The sequence below is a fragment of the Schistocerca americana genome, chromosome 8 (genome assembly GCF_021461395.2).
Source record: "Schistocerca americana isolate TAMUIC-IGC-003095 chromosome 8, iqSchAmer2.1, whole genome shotgun sequence".
Lineage (NCBI taxonomy): Eukaryota > Metazoa > Arthropoda > Insecta > Orthoptera > Acrididae > Schistocerca > Schistocerca americana.
The window spans coordinates 491,918,829-491,936,191 of record NC_060126.1 but is presented as its reverse complement, the minus strand read 5'-3'; the positions used below and the strand labels follow the sequence as shown (position 1 = coordinate 491,936,191).

General features: G+C 42.7%; 1 protein-coding gene across 1 annotated transcript in view; it reads right to left on the bottom strand.

Moving 5' to 3' along the window:
• Positions 1 to 5,420: 5,420 nt before the first annotated feature.
• Positions 5,421 to 17,363, bottom strand: part of LOC124545937 (trypsin 3A1-like) — a 32,896-nt gene continuing 20,953 nt past the window's right edge. The window contains exon 2 of the mRNA XM_047124898.1: positions 5,421 to 5,819. Coding sequence (XP_046980854.1) covers positions 5,421 to 5,819 — 399 coding nt within the window. The remainder of the gene's footprint in view (positions 5,820 to 17,363) is intronic.

The window sequence follows — 17,363 nt, the reverse complement described above, 5'->3', positions numbered from 1 at the left end:
GTAATAATTCTTCCAGATTGGTGGGTCCTATTGCGTTTTCTTCCGACGTCCTACGCTCTGTGTTTTCGCCCAACTGTTGGTTTGCAACCGATTGCGTTGAACTGTGCGGTGACACGTTTCTGCTCGCATTCCTTGTACTCTGTGGTGAGGGAGCTCTGATTACTTGTACTCTGGGTTCTACGTATTCAAGACGCAAGTTAGAATCCTCATCGACTGTCTCTCTCTACTTTCCTGCTCCTCTGTCGTATGCGGACTTACGTTTTCTATGCCTTGACGTACATTATCCTCGTTATGGTGCGCTATATGTCCTATTTCTCGCGATACTGCATCGTCTGTTGTACTGTCCTCTATTCTCTGTCCATCTTCATGCTGGGTCTCTACCTCGATTCGGTCAAGGTCTCGATCTGCCATTGCTAATCTTTCCGAATCTCTTATTTTCTGTTTTAAAAGCAATTCACGCGCCCTACTTCGCGTCAACATGCGCTCATATGATCTCACGCGTTTCATAAACTTTTTGTTTACACGACTTGACACTACCAAGACTGACAATCCATTCACTTACTTGTTGGGTCAGAACCAATTTGTCAACGATGTATCCACCACCTGTGCGCTTGCATTGAGGAGAAAACTTAATTCTAACAATTTTTAAAATTCATAACTTAATTATACTATTGTTTCTGCTAGAATTCTCACTTTTATTGAATACGTCTTTACTATCTATCGCTGCAGCTACTGTTTTCGACTATTTATAACTACCAAAAAAAATTTTTTTTATTATGAAAATTTTTCAACCGGTTATTTTTCTGACCTATTTAGGCATGTGGTCGCCCTTCAATCAAGGTATTTTACCATCCTGGCAGGGTCGCCATTTCCTAAACATTCTGCGTGGTGTCTGTTTGTTCTATATCGTGTCTTCCTACCACTTTCGCGCAGCAACGCTCTGAGCGTGTTTTTTAGAGAATTGACTAGTTTGAACCTGGGACCTGTTGCTGGTAAGGAGACGTCAGACCACACATGACACGTAGAATTCGGAAGAGTTCAGTGAGACTAGCGATGATATAACCAAATACTTAATGATTTCAGCGTCAGCTCCACTGCACTCCCTGTAAAGGAATCTTAATACTAACTAAATTTAGTGGAAGGGGTTCAAGGCTTTCCTATTTTTAGTTAGCTGGTAAAATAACGTCGAAAAAGCAGTTAAGTTTACCATTGGAAATTTTATTCTACTCACGAAACATCGTTTATAAATTGCACTATTGATAAAAGGAAATGTTTTAATACAGGATGGTAAAAACCAACTGTGTTCAACAAAAATGTGAACGAATATTCCCGGAATGGGTTTCCAAGTTCTACAATGGATCGAAGGATGACCTATGCCATATCACATCTATAATCTAGGTTTAAATTAAGTTTCACAAGAGAGAAAACTATCAAACTGGTCTACAGTGACCCTCAATTATCTTTAATTACTTAACTAACTTGTCGTAAATTACAGTGGCTGATGTGGCTTCTCAATAACTATATAACAGAAAAATCATCGGGTTACAGATTTTTACTTCAAGTGGCAAATGTGAACACCATGAGCTTTAATTGACGATCGACAGTAGTATTACGTAAAGGGGATGTAACAGATGAGACTTCTGCAGTTCTGAGTGAAGCCGTATGCGCTCAAAAATGCGGCATCGCTTGCGTTCATTACCTTGTCGGTGTTCGTCAGGGGGCTGCGGCCGGCGCAGCTCCGTCCAGCTCGCCCTCTCGGAAGCAACTCTCCTCTAACTTCTCCTTACTACAATTTACCGAAGTTGGTTAAAAAAAAAACTATCTGGCTGTGTTTTCATCTGTCCAATCAGGGTCTCAATGTTAACCTTAAGCTCCGCCTGCAGATATTCTGTCTATCCAATGAGAAACGTTATGCTTTTCGTGGTGGGGCAATGTTTTTAAAGTTTGCAACGTAAAAGAGACGCGAAAAAGTCTCACGCTAAAACTTGCAGCTGGTGTGGTCGTTTTAGCGTTATCGTAAGATCTATACTGTTCTTCTGGAGGGCTCTATCTTTTAACATGAGCTGGGGGTTGGTCCTGACGTAACAGAGACGCGAAAAAGTCTCACGCTAAAACTTGCGGGTGGTGTGGCCCTAGCGGTTAGCTGGCGACGTGGGTGTCCGTCCGTCTCTTATCGTAGAACCTTCCAGCTTAACACGGTTCTGCTCTCGGCTTCTGTTCTCGTTTCTCCCCTCAGAACTGTGTCTGTCTCACGGTGGGAAGGTATGACATACATTTAGGCATTCTTGTGTTAGTCTGTGGTATTCCATTTGCTCACTCGTTACTCGTATTACTTTGGTTAATTTAATGTCACGATTTATTCGGAGCTATGTGACATACTACTGGATTTGCTTATCATGTCAGGGTTTTCATGGAAGGTGTTGGATTTGCCTGACACCTTGCAAATGGCCTCAGAAAACAACGTAAAAGAGTGGTGAAGAGCACGCAAGGGGACTAATTCCAAAGTGACCTTCTTGACTAGAACGCTGAAGTCAACTACCAGCCTGTCGTTCTGTCCCTGAGCTTTAGGGACAAGGAATATTGGTGAAGCATACAGTGAAGTGGAAGGCGTTATTACCCCATCCCACAAGATAATACTGATCATCTGCCGCAAAATTTTGATTTTGTGCTGCGAAAGGCGATAAGGGGCTGGCGAACTGGAATATTATTTTTAGTCAAATTAGTAACACAGAATTTGTCGGACAAGAGACCCGGAAAGTCCTACAATATGTCCAACAACTCTCTCGCCTGTTCCAACTGAAGATGAGCAACCGAAAACTCTCCGGTTTTGCAACTTACAGAATTAATGAGGCTCGGACCGCAAGAAGAGCAGAGGGCTATCTTCTTCGCTGGAGAAAATTTAAAGAAAAAGGTACCACTTGCAAACTCAAGGACCTGACCGGTCCGCTGAATAAAATACGAGCCAAGCAACGAGGTGATCTCCGAGTCCTTAACTATGAGAAGTCTGACCGGCCATGAGAAGTTATAAATGGATAAACAACCGCAAACCTCGAAAACCCAGAGGCAACTGTTGCCCACTGACCACACGACATCTCTGGGAATATGACCGCATAGGAGACAGTTTACACAAGTGGCTAAACTCCAGGTATCACTTCTTATCAAGTAAGGAGACTGAACTGCCACAGTCAAATAACGCGCAAACTGTTTCCTGTCCTACATGAGCACAAACATAAGGAACGGAAGACAACGCTTGTGGCCGGACATATCAGATTCGGATCGTGGTTTGTTACACCGCGGAATAAAAGGTGTCACTAGTAGACTTCCGTCTGACCAGCGCTGCTCGTCAGAAAAGGTCTGTGCCTCAACTGACTCTGGCAATTCCTGAAACTCATAAAAATAAGGCGAGCGACTCTCAACATCAAACGACACCGATCCTCTGGGTGCATGCCTTCTAAAATATCGGAGATACTATTAGATTCGGTATCTCCCATATCGAGTACTGACACAGACATATGCGCCTCTCAACATATTGGCTCAATGTTTCGGAATACGCATGCACATGCCAATAATACCTCTGATCAAGGTCCCAGTAACCAGTAAATCTACCCTCTGCAATTGTCCGCACTTAGCCAGCGGACTAGACATTCAGTGCTGGCTCAGACGTGTTATCAACACAGGACAGTTCGTTGTTCCTGTTCCCATATTTGCCCTCTACTCGGAGAAACGCTGACTCACCTCTGACCCCTAATTACCCTCCTGTGATCGGTGAGACGTCGCGCATCTGAAGACATAGTAAAATCGGTATTACCAAGGTATTCAAATGGCAACAGACGTGCCATATCTTGCCCACCAGTCTCTCTACGTCACTGTATCTTAGAGCAGCAGCCTCTGTCAATGACCCACACAGCATGTAGATGTTTCTCGACACAGGCCAGCTCACTTTGTTTGTGCCTGCTGCAAGCACAATCCCTATCAGTTTCTAACTGCTAATGAAGTAGAGCAAAAACTAACTGTTGGGTCTTTTACACATAGTTACAGTGTTACCAAATCAAAAACACAAGTTGCTGTATCAAATACTCTACAGTATTACTTCTTTCATTCGTTCCCTCATCTACAGGTATTATATAGGTTACCTGCCTGCTCTTATGGTAGATGCTGAGAAAGTATTTTTGACTTATTTCCAGTTGTCATATGGGGCCAAAAAATGTGGTTTCTGTGGGAAGTACGTTCTAGGATTGTTCTGAAGACTTTATCTACAGAGATATCTTCAGATGAGAGCAGATTATTTCACCAAGGTGACACGAAGACAATTCACTTGACCATTCCATCCTTCATCACCTTAGAGCCGAATCCATAAACTGTAATACTGGCTGAATTTGATTTGTAACGTTACTACCACTATCTAGAAACTTCACGTCCAGTCGATGAACTTTAAATAATTTTATTTCAATTCATATAACTGTTAGCGAGAAATTTAATAAAAGTTCGTAATAATGAAAATAATACACGAAGAAGTACACATCTTTTCACTGCCTGACGGTTAAGTTACCATCTGATTACAGCCTTTGAAGCAGTACATCAATAAATAAAATAAATCGTTGTACATCTACAAGAAAATGATTATAATTATTAAGTCTTAGTATCTGCTGAGTAGAAAAGACAGCAAATTAAATTAACGTAAAGTTAATGGATCTTGGTGTCTGAAGTTCTGTAAGTTAACCACCACGCATACTACAACAATATACATAATGGAACAATGGTGCCAGCGCAATCTTGAGCCTCAGCCAAATGTCTGGAAGCAAGGAAGGAAGATCTGTGCTTCACATTTCTTTGACAACTAGGTCGTTAGAGACGGAGCACTAGCTCGGATGAGGGAGGGACTAACAAGGAAATCGGCCATGCCCTTCCGAAAGAAACATCCCAGTATTTGCCTTAAGCATTTAGAGAAATCACAGGAATCCCTAAATCCGTATGGCTAGACGGGATTTGAAGCGTCATCCTTCCGGAGTCGAGTCCATTGTTGAAACCACAGCACTACCTCACTCAGTTAACATATGTAAACCATGACCACATGTATTGTTTATAGTGTTATGTCTTGCTGATTTGGCTAGTAGCTGCATTAGCCGTACAATAGGTGATCCCTACAGATTTCTTCGAACACTAAACCAGTAGTAAGAAGGGGTTAAGTGGAAATAGATTAGCATATTGTTCCATATATCAGTATAAGTATTTTGTCTTTGAACATACAAAGAAAATTCATATACCCAAATGGAAATGGCAAGTGAGAGTTCCAGTTTGTCGGACTAAGTTTTCAGGATGAGTATTTATTAGGACAAGTGTAAAGAAAAATTACAGATTGAAGCATAAGGCAACACAACTATGTTCCAGTGTACAGGTAGTGAAGGCATACGCCATGTCTGTTAAACTCCTGTGTTGTTCCTGATCCAGGCTCTGTAGTAGCCCACGCTGGTATAGACGGTAGCGGCACTGAAACAGTTCGGCCTGCTCCAGGAATCGATGCCGATCTGGGTGTCCCCGTAGACCAGGGGACTGCCCGAATCCCCAGTGCAGGTGGCCATGGTGGGATCCCCCGCGCACACCATGCCCAGCGTCACCGGCGCCACGTCGGCCAACATTTCACGGCAGGTGTCGCGGTCCACGACGTGCATGTCCGCCCGCTGCAGGTAGACGGGGATGTATTCACTCAAGGTTTGGCCCCAGCCAGAGACGGTGGCTGGCAGACCTGCTGGAGGGTCGTATCCGTCGGCAGGGAGGTTGACCGCTTGTATGTTCGAGCCTAGTGGGAACGGCTCAGAAGGCTGCGTACAAAGTAAAGACCAAATCACGTCTACTGCAGGTACGAAAACGTATCAACGAAATGCTTGGAACGCTGGGAATATGTTGGAACATTCTATAGGAGACACAAATGCTACAATTAATAAAACAACATAAGAAATTGTAGATGAAGTTTTTTAAAAAATTAATTTATTTTTCTTAGCGCGTGGACTATCTCTTAATTCATTCGGTTCAGTACAGCACATAAAATAATACCAATAATTAACATAGTTTGTGAACAGAAGTTGTTGAGTATGGTAGAATGAACCATAGTTTAGGGGTACAACTGATTAGGATTGGAATCAGAAGAAACACATTATCGAGGGTTTCTAAAATGTAAATCCAGAAATTAAGTTTTCCTCCAGACTATTGAACGCACTGGGTGTGACCGGCTGCAGATACTAGCACATGTCGGAACGAATGACGCCTGCCGCTTGGGTTCTGAGGCCATCCTTGGTTCCTTCCGGCGGCTGGCTGATTTGGTGAAGACAACCAGCATCGCACGCGGAGTGCAAGCTGAGCTTAATATCTGCAGCATAGTGCCCAGAGTCGATCGCGGTCCTCTGGTTTGGAGCCGTGTCGAGGGTCTAAACCAGAGGCTCAGACGACTCTGCGACTATAATGGTTGCAAATTCATCGACCTCCGTTATTGGGTGGAGAACTGTAGGGCCCCCCTAGACAGGTCAGGCGTGCACTACACACCGGAAGCAGCTACTAGGGTAGCAGAGTACGTGTGGCGTGCACACGGGGTTTTTTTAGGTTAGAGGGACCCCCCCTTGGGCGAAACGATAAAATACCTGACGGCTTACCAGAGAGGACATTATCATCGTTGATAAAGAACGTCCGTCCTCAGAGACCAAAAACAGGAAAAGTTAACGTAATATTGGTAAACTGCAGGAGTATCCAGGGCAAGGTTCCTGAATTAGTATCTCGTATTGAAGGAAATAGTGCGCATATAGTATTAGGAACGGAAAGTTGGTTAAAACCGAAAGTGAACAGTAACGAAATCCTAGACACAGAATGGAATATATACCGCAAGGATAGGATAAACGCCAATGGTGAAGGAGTATTTATAGCAGTAAAGAATTCAATAATATCCAGTGAAGTTATTAGCGAATGCGAATGTGAAATAATCTGGGTTAAGTTAAGTATCAAAGGTGGGTCAGATATGATAGTCGGATGCTTCTATAGACCACCTGCATCAGCAACCGTAGTAGTTGAGCGCCTCAGAGAGAACCTGCAGAACGTCGTGAAGAAGTTTCGTGATCATACTATTGTAATAGGGGGAGACTTCAATCTACCAGGTATAGAATGGGATAGTCACACAATCAGAACTGGAGCCAGGGACAGAGACTCTTGTGACATTATCCTGACTGCCTTGTCCGAGAATTACTTCGAGCAGATAGTTAGAGAACCAACTCGTGAAGCTAACGTTTTAGACCTCATAGCAACAAATAGACCGGAACTTTTCGACTCCGTGAATGTAGAAGAGGGTATCAGTGATCATAAGTCAGTGGTTGCATCAATGACTACAAGTGTAATAAGAAATGCCAAGAAAGGAAGGAAAATATATTTGCTTAACAAGAGTGATAGGGCACAAATCGCAGAATATCTGAGTGACCACCATGAAACGTTCATTTCTGAGGAAGAGGATGTGGAACAAAAATGGAAAAAATTCAGGAACATCGTCCAGTACGCCTTAGATAAGTTAGTACCGACTAAGGTCCAAAGCGAGGGGAAAGATCCACCGTGGTATAACAATCATGTACGAAAGGTACTACGGAAACAAAGAAAGCTTCATCATAGGTTTAAGAGTAGTCGAATCATAGCTGATAAGGAAAAGCTGAACGAAGCGAAAAAGAGCGTAAAGAGAGCAATGAGAGAAGCATTCAACGAATTCGAACATAAAACATTGGCAAACAATCTAAACAAGAACCCTAAAAAGTTTTGGTCATATGTAAAATCGGTAAGCGGATCTAAATCCCCTATTCAGTCACTCGTTGACCACGATGGCACCGAAACAGAGGACGACCGAAGAAAGGCAGAAATACTGAATTCAGTGTTCCGAAACTGTTTCACTGCGGAAAATCGTAACGCGGTCCCTGACTTCAGCCGTCGCACGGACGCCAAAATGGAAAATATTGAAATAAACGATATCGGAATTGAAAAACAACTGCTATCACTTAGTAGCGGAAAAGCATCCGGACCAGACGAGATACCCTTAAGATTCTACAGTGATTATGCTAAAGAACTTGCCCCCTTTCTATCAGCAATTTATCGTAGATCGCTGGAAGAACGTAAAGTACCTAGCGACTGGAAGAAAGCGCAGGTCGTTCCCATTTTCAAGAAGGGTCATAAATCAGATGCGAATAATTATAGGCCTATTTCGCTTACGTCAATCTGTTGTAGAATAATGGAACATGTTTTGTGTTCTCGTATTATGACGTTCTTAGATAATACAAATCTCCTTCATCATAACCAACATGGATTCCGCAAACAGAGATCATGTGAAACTCAGCTCGCCCTATTTGCCCAAGAAATTCACAGTGCCGTAGACACTGGCGAGCAGATTGATGCCGTATTCCTGGACTTCAGGAAGGCATTTGATACGGTTCCGCACTTACGTTTAGTGAAAAAAATACGAGCTTACGGAATATCGGACCAGGTTTGTGATTGGATTCAGGATTTCCTAGAAGAAAGAACACAAGATGTCATTCTTAACGGTTCAAAATCTGCAGATGTAGAGGTAATTTCGGGAGTACCGCAGGGAAGCGTGATAGGACCTTTATTGTTTACAATATACATAAATGACTTAGTTGACAACATCGGTAGCTCCGTGAGGCTATTTGCAGATGACACGGTTGTCTACAAGAAAGTAGCAACATCAGAAGACTCGTACGTACTCCAGGAGGACCTGCAGAGGATTAATGCATGGTGCGACAGCTGGCAGCTTTCCCTAAACGTAGATAAATGTAATATAATGCGCATACATAGGGGCAGAAATCCATTCCAGTACGATTATGCCATAGGTGGTGAATCATTGGAAGCGGTAACGACCGTAAAATACTTAGGAGTTACTATCCGGAGCGATCTGAAGTGGAATGATCACATAAAACAAATAGTGGGAAAAGCAGGCGCCAGGTTGAGATTCATAGGAAGAATTCTAAGAAAATGTGACTCATCGACGAAAGAAGTAGCTTACAAAACGCTTGTTCGTCCGATTCTTGAGTATTGCTCATCAATATGGGACCCTTACCAGGTTGGTTTAATAGAAGAGATAGACATGATCCAGCGAAAAGCAGCGCGATTCGTCATGGGGACATTTAGTCAGCGCGAGAGCGTTACGGAGATGCTGAACAAGCTCCAGTGGCGGACACTTCAAGAAAGGCGTTACGCAATACGGAGAGGTTTATTATCGAAATTACGAGAGAGCACATTCCGGGAAGAGATGGGCGACATATTACTACCGCCCACATATATCTCGCGTAATGATCACAACGAAAAGATCCGAGAAATTAGAGCAAATACGGAGACTTACAAGCAGTCGTTCTTCCCACGCACAATTCGTGAATGGAACAGGGAAGGGGGGATCAGATAGTGGTACAATAAGTACCCTCCGCCACACACCGTAAGGTGGCTCGCGGAGTATAGATGTAGATGTAGACATTCAAGTCTCATCTTTATCTACAATAACGATGGATCTGAAGAAATTAACTAAAATTGTCCTGTGGCCAGGACTTGAACCCAGGGTCCTCGTTCGTTAGGCGAGAATGCTAATCATTACACCACCGCAACACTGTGGATCAGATTGCTGCATAGACTACCCAAGTTCAATGCCCTCCGCAACGCAAACTTCATATCTTCACCTTATTTTCCCTTCTGAAAGGGGGTGAGAGACACGGAGTCTAGATATTGTTGTACTCAGTATTGAGAATTAATTGTGATCTCTCATATAGAGCTACTGTCTTGTGGAGTATTTTTCAGTGGCCAATCTGTCACTCAAACAGGACGGCCAAAGCTACTCGTATTTACTGGTAGAAAGTTCCATTTCGTTTTATAAATTTGAAGCATTGTCACAATCAGATAATGCAGTTCGCGATATTTTCATTTTTCTTGGAACTGTGTGAGTCAAAGGTTGATTGTGCCCCTTCTGTAGCCCGAGAGGCGTGTTTAAATTTCAGTATTCTGACTAAAATATTAGAAGGATCCGTTAGGGATCGCATAGATCGCGAAAATTGTAGGCAGTGTGAATGAACAGTTTGTTTCTAAAAAAAAAAAAGGAAAAGTATTTTTTACTGGATTTGATGTATCTGACAGAGCCTTGTATAGAAATGACGATTTTGTCGACATTCTAGAACTACTTGTTAAATTGAAATGTTTCCCACTGATGGAGGCATCAATTGCACGGTGCAGTACAATACACAATTTACAAATGGTTCAAATGGCTCTGAGCACTATGGGACTCAACTGCTGAGGTCATTAGTCCCCTAGAACTTAGAACTAGTTAAACCTAACTAACCTAAGGACATCACACACATCCATGCCCGAGGCAGGATTCGAACCTGCGACCGTAGCGGTCTTGCGGTTCCAGACTGTAGCGCCTTTAACCGCACGGCCACTTCGGCCGGCACAATTTACAAAACGAGAGAAACGGAAGGAGTATGTGCTTCAGATTATATCTGAGTATCGCCCTATTCTTAAATTTCCTGGGCACTAATCACAAATAAGAATTTTTGAAGGAAAATCTTCTCGGCACATTCACCTTTCAAACGTTGTACGTAGTAGATAATACTTTTGAACTTAATAAAGCAGTATTAATAATTAAGATAAAAGTAAGAAAGTAGTTGACTGATAAGCTACTTCGGTAAAATGTTTTTGAGAGAAATGAGGTTGCTGTGCGAGTTTTACCCTATTTCTTGTTTTCGCATTCAGGAGCCGAGGGGCATCCTTTTCCGTTCTCACTTTCACCTCAAGTGAAGCTACATGAAATCTACAATGTTCTGTGCTTGCGCAGCAGGGGAGATAGCTGGCACACGCTGTCGTTGCAATCTCCGTCTGCCAAGCTAACGAAATTATTGGTTCATATACCAAGAATTGCATATTTCAGGCAAAGTTATGCTGAAAAATAGGTGACGACTCAATAAAATCTCTATGTCTCGCTTCATTAGACAATGTAAAAGAAACGGATCTTAAAGTGTAAAGACGTTGTTGCTGTTGTGGTCTTATTCTGAATATTTGTTGACGCGGCTCTCCACATTAGCCTTACCTAAGGAGGTCTCTACATCTCTGCGTAATAACTGCAATTTATGCCGATTTGAACCTGCTTACTTTGTTGTCTGATTTGTCATCTCTTTCCACAATTTTTAACCAACACGATTTCGCCCTTTACTGTACTGATGATTACGTCAACCAATCCCTTCTTTTACCCTGGTTGTTCCTTAAACTTCTTTCTTTCACAGATTGATTCACTCGCTCCTCGTCAGCTGTTCAATCTACGCATATAACCTCCAACATGTAGGGATTCTTAGTATAGTGGCCACAATCTGATAGGTTGTGAGATCGAATCCCAATCAAATCAAAGAGTATTTCAGTCTGTCCTTACCCGCTTGACAACCATTGGGACGTCGGTGTCCCACGACAGGTCATCAGAGAAGCAGCTGGAATTTGTAACGTGTTATCGCTGTAAATCAATGTCTCACTGGTAAAGAGAAGCCAACTAACGTTAGCAGAATTCTTATAGTTGAAGTGTGTGCTTTCACCAAGTGTCATTGTTAACCCTAGTATCCCTATTAACACACAGAAATAGTTGGCACCTGCAGGTAGGTAAACCAATTACCAGACTCGCGAAGTGGGCTGCCTTTGTGCCTTCCCAGACACATTGTGTCAACGGCTTACACCCATGAACTGATACTTGCCACATTGCAAACGAATCCCGTATTGACCACCTGTAGAGTGAGTTAAGAACTTCGAGAGATGCACTGCCCACTGATGTGTATTTTCGTTAAATCTTGTTGCTTTTGTGCAGTCATCTTCTTCAACCCTGATGTACTTGTGAATAAACCTGTATGTCCATTCCCCAACCCCCAAACGTCCTTGGAAAACGAAACAGCGGAAAATATTCCTTTCATATTGTTACTGATACTAAGACATAATTAAAATTACTAAACATTAATACTTTTGAAATAAAACTGGTAGCCAAACAATTAACTTAGCCTCCACCAGTAGGGGGGGAGGGGGCAAGGAGAGCACGAGCACAATTGGTTAGTGTGAGTTGCCTACATCAGGGACAAGCATACATTCAGGGGCAAACCTATTGTTCTCATTTGATTGGCGGGCCCTTAACCTATTGTTCTGCTAAGAGGCTTATGACCCCCTGGAGATAATTCTTACTTGTGATTGACAGGTCCTTAACCTATTCTCCTCCCAACCCTCCCCCTCCTCTGTACAACCCCTCAGGAAATGTGCAGTCTCCTTCCTCCCACTTGATGGTGCAGGTACACATTCAGGCCTGAGTTATTCGAAAGGACCCCCCTCAGTCTATCAGTTTGATTGACTGTTTCATTAAATTGATGAATTAATTAACCCCTCCCATTCTGATTAACCCCCAATCCTCCCCTTCCCTTCTCTCTCCCACCAAGAAATTGGTGGCTCTGTGCCGGAGCTTCAGGACCTCACAACAGCAAATTCAGTTACATAGGGGAGGGTATATTGTTTATTTATAAGAAATTCAGTTTGCAGTGGTTGTATCTCTCTTCCTCATCATTCTCTGCTGTTTAGGGAGTTGCAGGTCTCGTAAAATACATCAGAAAAAGTAATTAAATAGGTCGCTTTTTTATACACAGTTGCATAAGGAAACATGTAATTAAACTGTTAAAAGTCTTTTCATCATGAAGCACTTACCATCCATCCTCTGGCCACTGCCTCATACTCAATACCAGCTCACCCCACCACACATGCAGTCACTCAGGGTCCTGCAAAGCGACATGTGCCTGTCCAGTAGTGTTTGCGTGGGCCCCTTGACAGACAGACAAGATGTCACACTAATCCCCAAACAACAGCAGCTAAGAAATTCTTGTCAAAACACGTTCTCTTTCTGTGAAGTGGCCACATCCTTTTGAGGCCACTGCTGGGGCTGTACGCTCCATCAGTTATGGTTGATACGAAACGCAAACTAAGTAGCATTTATGTGGTAAACCTCTCTGGAATACTGCCACATGTGAGAACTCCTTCCGAGGGAAATACCTATCTGATAATCAATTATGCCATGGAGTCTAAAGTGCCACAGCCTCCCTGGAGCACTTTCTTGTGTTACATTTCACGAACCGCTTCGGGAGTTATTATATCTGGTGTTGCAGAATATTGTCTCACATACAACTTCAAGATGTCACAGAAACTAAATGTACCACTGCACAAACAGAGAGCTCTGCAGATGACGAGTGAATATTTAAACAATTCTTAGGAATACCATCACTGCCACACTTGAACACATACTCTAAAAGAAAAGATCGCAACTCATTTGTGAAACCATTCCCGAGACACTTGGCGCTTTTGTGGGAAATAGTCTTGTCTTTGAGCACGAGCTGCTTCAGGTGTTACTAAATGCAGTTGAATATGTCTCTAGACACACTTTCAAAAAATCGCTGCACACTAGTTTACCTCAGTTTTGCGATGTATACCACCACTGACTCTTACAAAAGATAGCGGCACACTTGTGAAACCTCTCAGTTTTCCTCCACTGCTCTAGAATATTTTTATGCATAAACAAATTAGGTAAAGTGTTTCACACCTCAATACATTTGGAAATGCTACTACATCAACTTCAAATCAAAGTCAATAATATATTGATACATGTTTTGCATGTAATCAGTGAGGTTCACCCACTTGGGTAGATATCATGACTGCACCCCCCCCCCCCCCTGCTCCCCATGAGATAATAAATGTAATCACAAGCGAATGGAATGGACTGCGGTATGGTAGCCACGTGTGTTTCTATTGTCAGGGCGCTGCCACGAAAGTCAAAATAGCCTAGTGTCCTAATTCCAGATCACATTACTAAATACCATCAACCATGGACCGGATATCGGCCTCCTTTGATCTCGTGGCTCCAAAGAAACCACCAAGTGCCAGCATTATGTTGATCGGCCAATTCCAGCCTCGCTTCCTGTCTCTGCCGTTTTCAAGAAGCCACTCCCTGCTTGTCTGTGTGAACCAGCGTCTCCAAACACGAAGATGGAGGTTTTCGTCTCTCCTATTGGGTAATTCTGGAAACAAAGGGAAACCTGACACAATTTCGATATAAAAAATAGGCAGAAATAATCCATTTGCACTAACCTGGTCAATTAATTGTTTAACAATTTAAGGGAGTCAAATATATCGCTTAAAATACTCTCTTCCATTTTACGATGATCCCTCTTAATAATAGAACTTCTACATCTACATCTACTTCTACGTGATTACTCTGCCATTCACAATAAAGTGCCTGGCAGAGGGTTCAATGAACCAACTTCAAGCTGTCTCTCTACCGTTCCACTCTCGAACGGCACGCAGGAAAAACGAGCACTTAAATTTTTCTGTGCGAGTCCTGATTTCTCATATTTTATCGTGCTGATCATTTCTCCTTATGTAGGTGGGTGCCAACAGAATGTTTTCGCAGTCGGAGGAGAAAACTGGTGATCGAAATTTCATGAGAAGATCCCGTCGCAACGAAAAACGCCTTTGTTTTCATGATTGCCACTCCAATTCACGTATCATTTTGCAAGTCTTTTGATCATCTGACGGTAAAAGACAGCATCATCTGCAAATAATCTAAAACGGCTACTTAGATTGTCTCCTATGTCGTTGATATAGATCAGGAACAATAGAGGGCCTATAACACTTCTTTGAGGAACGCTGGATATTACTTCTGTTTTACTCGATGACTTTCCGTCTATTACTACGAACCGTGACCTTTCTGACAGGATATCGCGAGTTCAGTCGGGCAACTGAGGCGACATTCTATAGACACACAGTTTGGTTAGAAGACGCTTGTGAAGAACGGTGTCGAAATCCTTCTGGAAATCTAAAAATATGCAATCAATTTGACATCCCCTGTCGATAGCACTTGTTACTTCATGAGTATAAAAAGCTAGTTGCCTTTCACAAGAACGATATTTTCTGAATCCGTGCCAACTATATGTCAATAAATCGTTTTCTTTAAGGTACTTCATAATGTTCGAATACAGTATACGTTCTAAAACCCTACTGCAATCGACGTTAGTGATATAGGCGTGTAATTCAGCGGATTACTCCTACTTCACTTTTTGGGTATTGGTGTGACTTGAGCAATTTTCCAGTCCTTAGGTACGGATCTTTCTGTGAGCGAGTGGTTGTATATAATTGCTAAATATGGAGCTATTTTATCAGCATACTCTGAGAGGAACGTGACTGGTATACAATCTGGACCGGAGGTCTTGCCTTTATTAAGTGATTTACGGTGCTTTGGTACACCGAGGATATCTACTTCTATGGTTCTCATCTAGGCCGTTGTTCTTGATTGGAATTCAGGAATATTTACTTCGTCTTTTTTTTTTGGTGAAGAAGTTTCGGAAAACATTGTTTAATAACTCTGCTTTAGTGGCACTGTCATCAATGACTTCACCGTTGTTATCGTGCAGTGAAGGTATTGCCACTGGTGTGCTTTGTGTATGACCAGAATCTCTTTGGGTTTTCTGCCAGATTTCGAGACAGAATTTCATTGTGGAAATTATTAAAAACATCTCGCACTGAATTACGCGCTATATTTCGAACTTCTGTAAAACTTTGTTAATCTTGGGGACTATTGTGTATCATACCCAAGCACTATACAAATAAAGTAATGAGATTTCTGTCACAACTAGATCGTAGCACTAAATATATCCCAGGTCTTGTGCATGCCCTGCTCCACCGCAACGTTTCCACTTAACATATCTGGTGAAAAATATCCTGACGATGTACAAACTCGCGATCTCCAAGTGCACTGTCCGCCGTCTGCAGGGAAGCCCCGTCCACCTCAACCATGCCCATGCCTGTATCGAATACATGGGTGCATGCAATGTAACTATCTGAAACAAAAAGTTGATCAATCGGGAATTTGACGTCGCGAATGTGTTTTTCAAAATACTATAGGCTTCCTAAATTGGTTCTCTCCACTACATTCGGAAGGAGGGAGGAAGGTTCTGCTGCGTGATAGAATAAAGACTACAGCAAACATCACTGCTAGACAGAGTCCACTGCGATGTATTGAGAAGCACTAAACACGACACACGTAAACCGTGATCCAGCCCACAGCAATAAGCTGTCATGGCTAGATGTAGGAGACAGCTGGAAACACTTGCACATCCCTCATGCTCATGTCCCGAGGTCCACACGCAGTGCGTCCACCCCCCTCGTACATCTCCAGTGCTGACGCAAAGAGGTCAGTGAAAATTGCTGGCGCGGCCATAGTCATGGACGCGTCTGTAAGCCAGAGTGCACCAACCTCCGGCCATGGAGGACATCCGAGGATGGTTCAAGTGGTAGAAATTCAGATGTTGTCAATACACACCAGCACAAATGTCCATCATTTTGAATCTTCTCTCATGTAGCACACACACGTACGCTTCTGTGGTGTTCACCCAGCACACTGGTCAGTTTGCAAGCCCTCACTGCCACGCGCAATATCAAACAGGTAGGTGCATTATTTGTACATGTCAAAGTCTGAGCTAATGTGTTACTTCTGTTCGCCGACTCCTCATGACTCCCATGCATAAGGACCTGCTATTAAAAACTCGACCACAATGACTGTATTACCATCACGCAGCATAAAAAGCTCTCTTGGATCTACGAGCACACACAAGAGTCACTGATAGTGTGACGCTTTCTAGTAGAAATTCTGTCTGTGATTTGCAATCAAGTCTCTCCATTCAACCACATACTTGCGCTGGATCCCATGTAGACGCCTTTTAATGACTGGGGCCACAGGTGAACAACATTCATGCCACTTTCATATCAGAAAATGACTCACTTTTTTCGAACCTATCTGCTACAGCGAAGCTCCAACGTGGTTTTAGACAGTCCCTCTGCATCTTGTAACTGTTCTTCGGTCTCTGAAATGGGCCTCCCTGTAGCTTTGTCCATGTTATCATCGCAATTTAAGTCGGAACTGAACAGAAGTCGGAGAGCGCTATATCCAACATCTTCTGCAACCGATATAGAAACAGGTTGATCTAAGTTAATGCAACAGGATGTGCCGTCCCGGCGACAATTGTGTCGTAAAGACATTTAAAACAAAACAAAAAACTTGGATCGAGAAATGTATATCACGATAGAATAAATGTACACGAAGCTTACGTGTTTCACCGACTGCATGCGTGGCTTAAAATATGCATATTTTATAATAAATATTAAATTTAATCGTAGTATCAAGGAGTAAACTACTTACGTAATAACTTATATGATGTTAATAAGGGAGAATAATGCTCCTAGATTGTTGTTCTCTTTTTCTTTCTTCACTTGTTTCTGGTGTTAAGAAG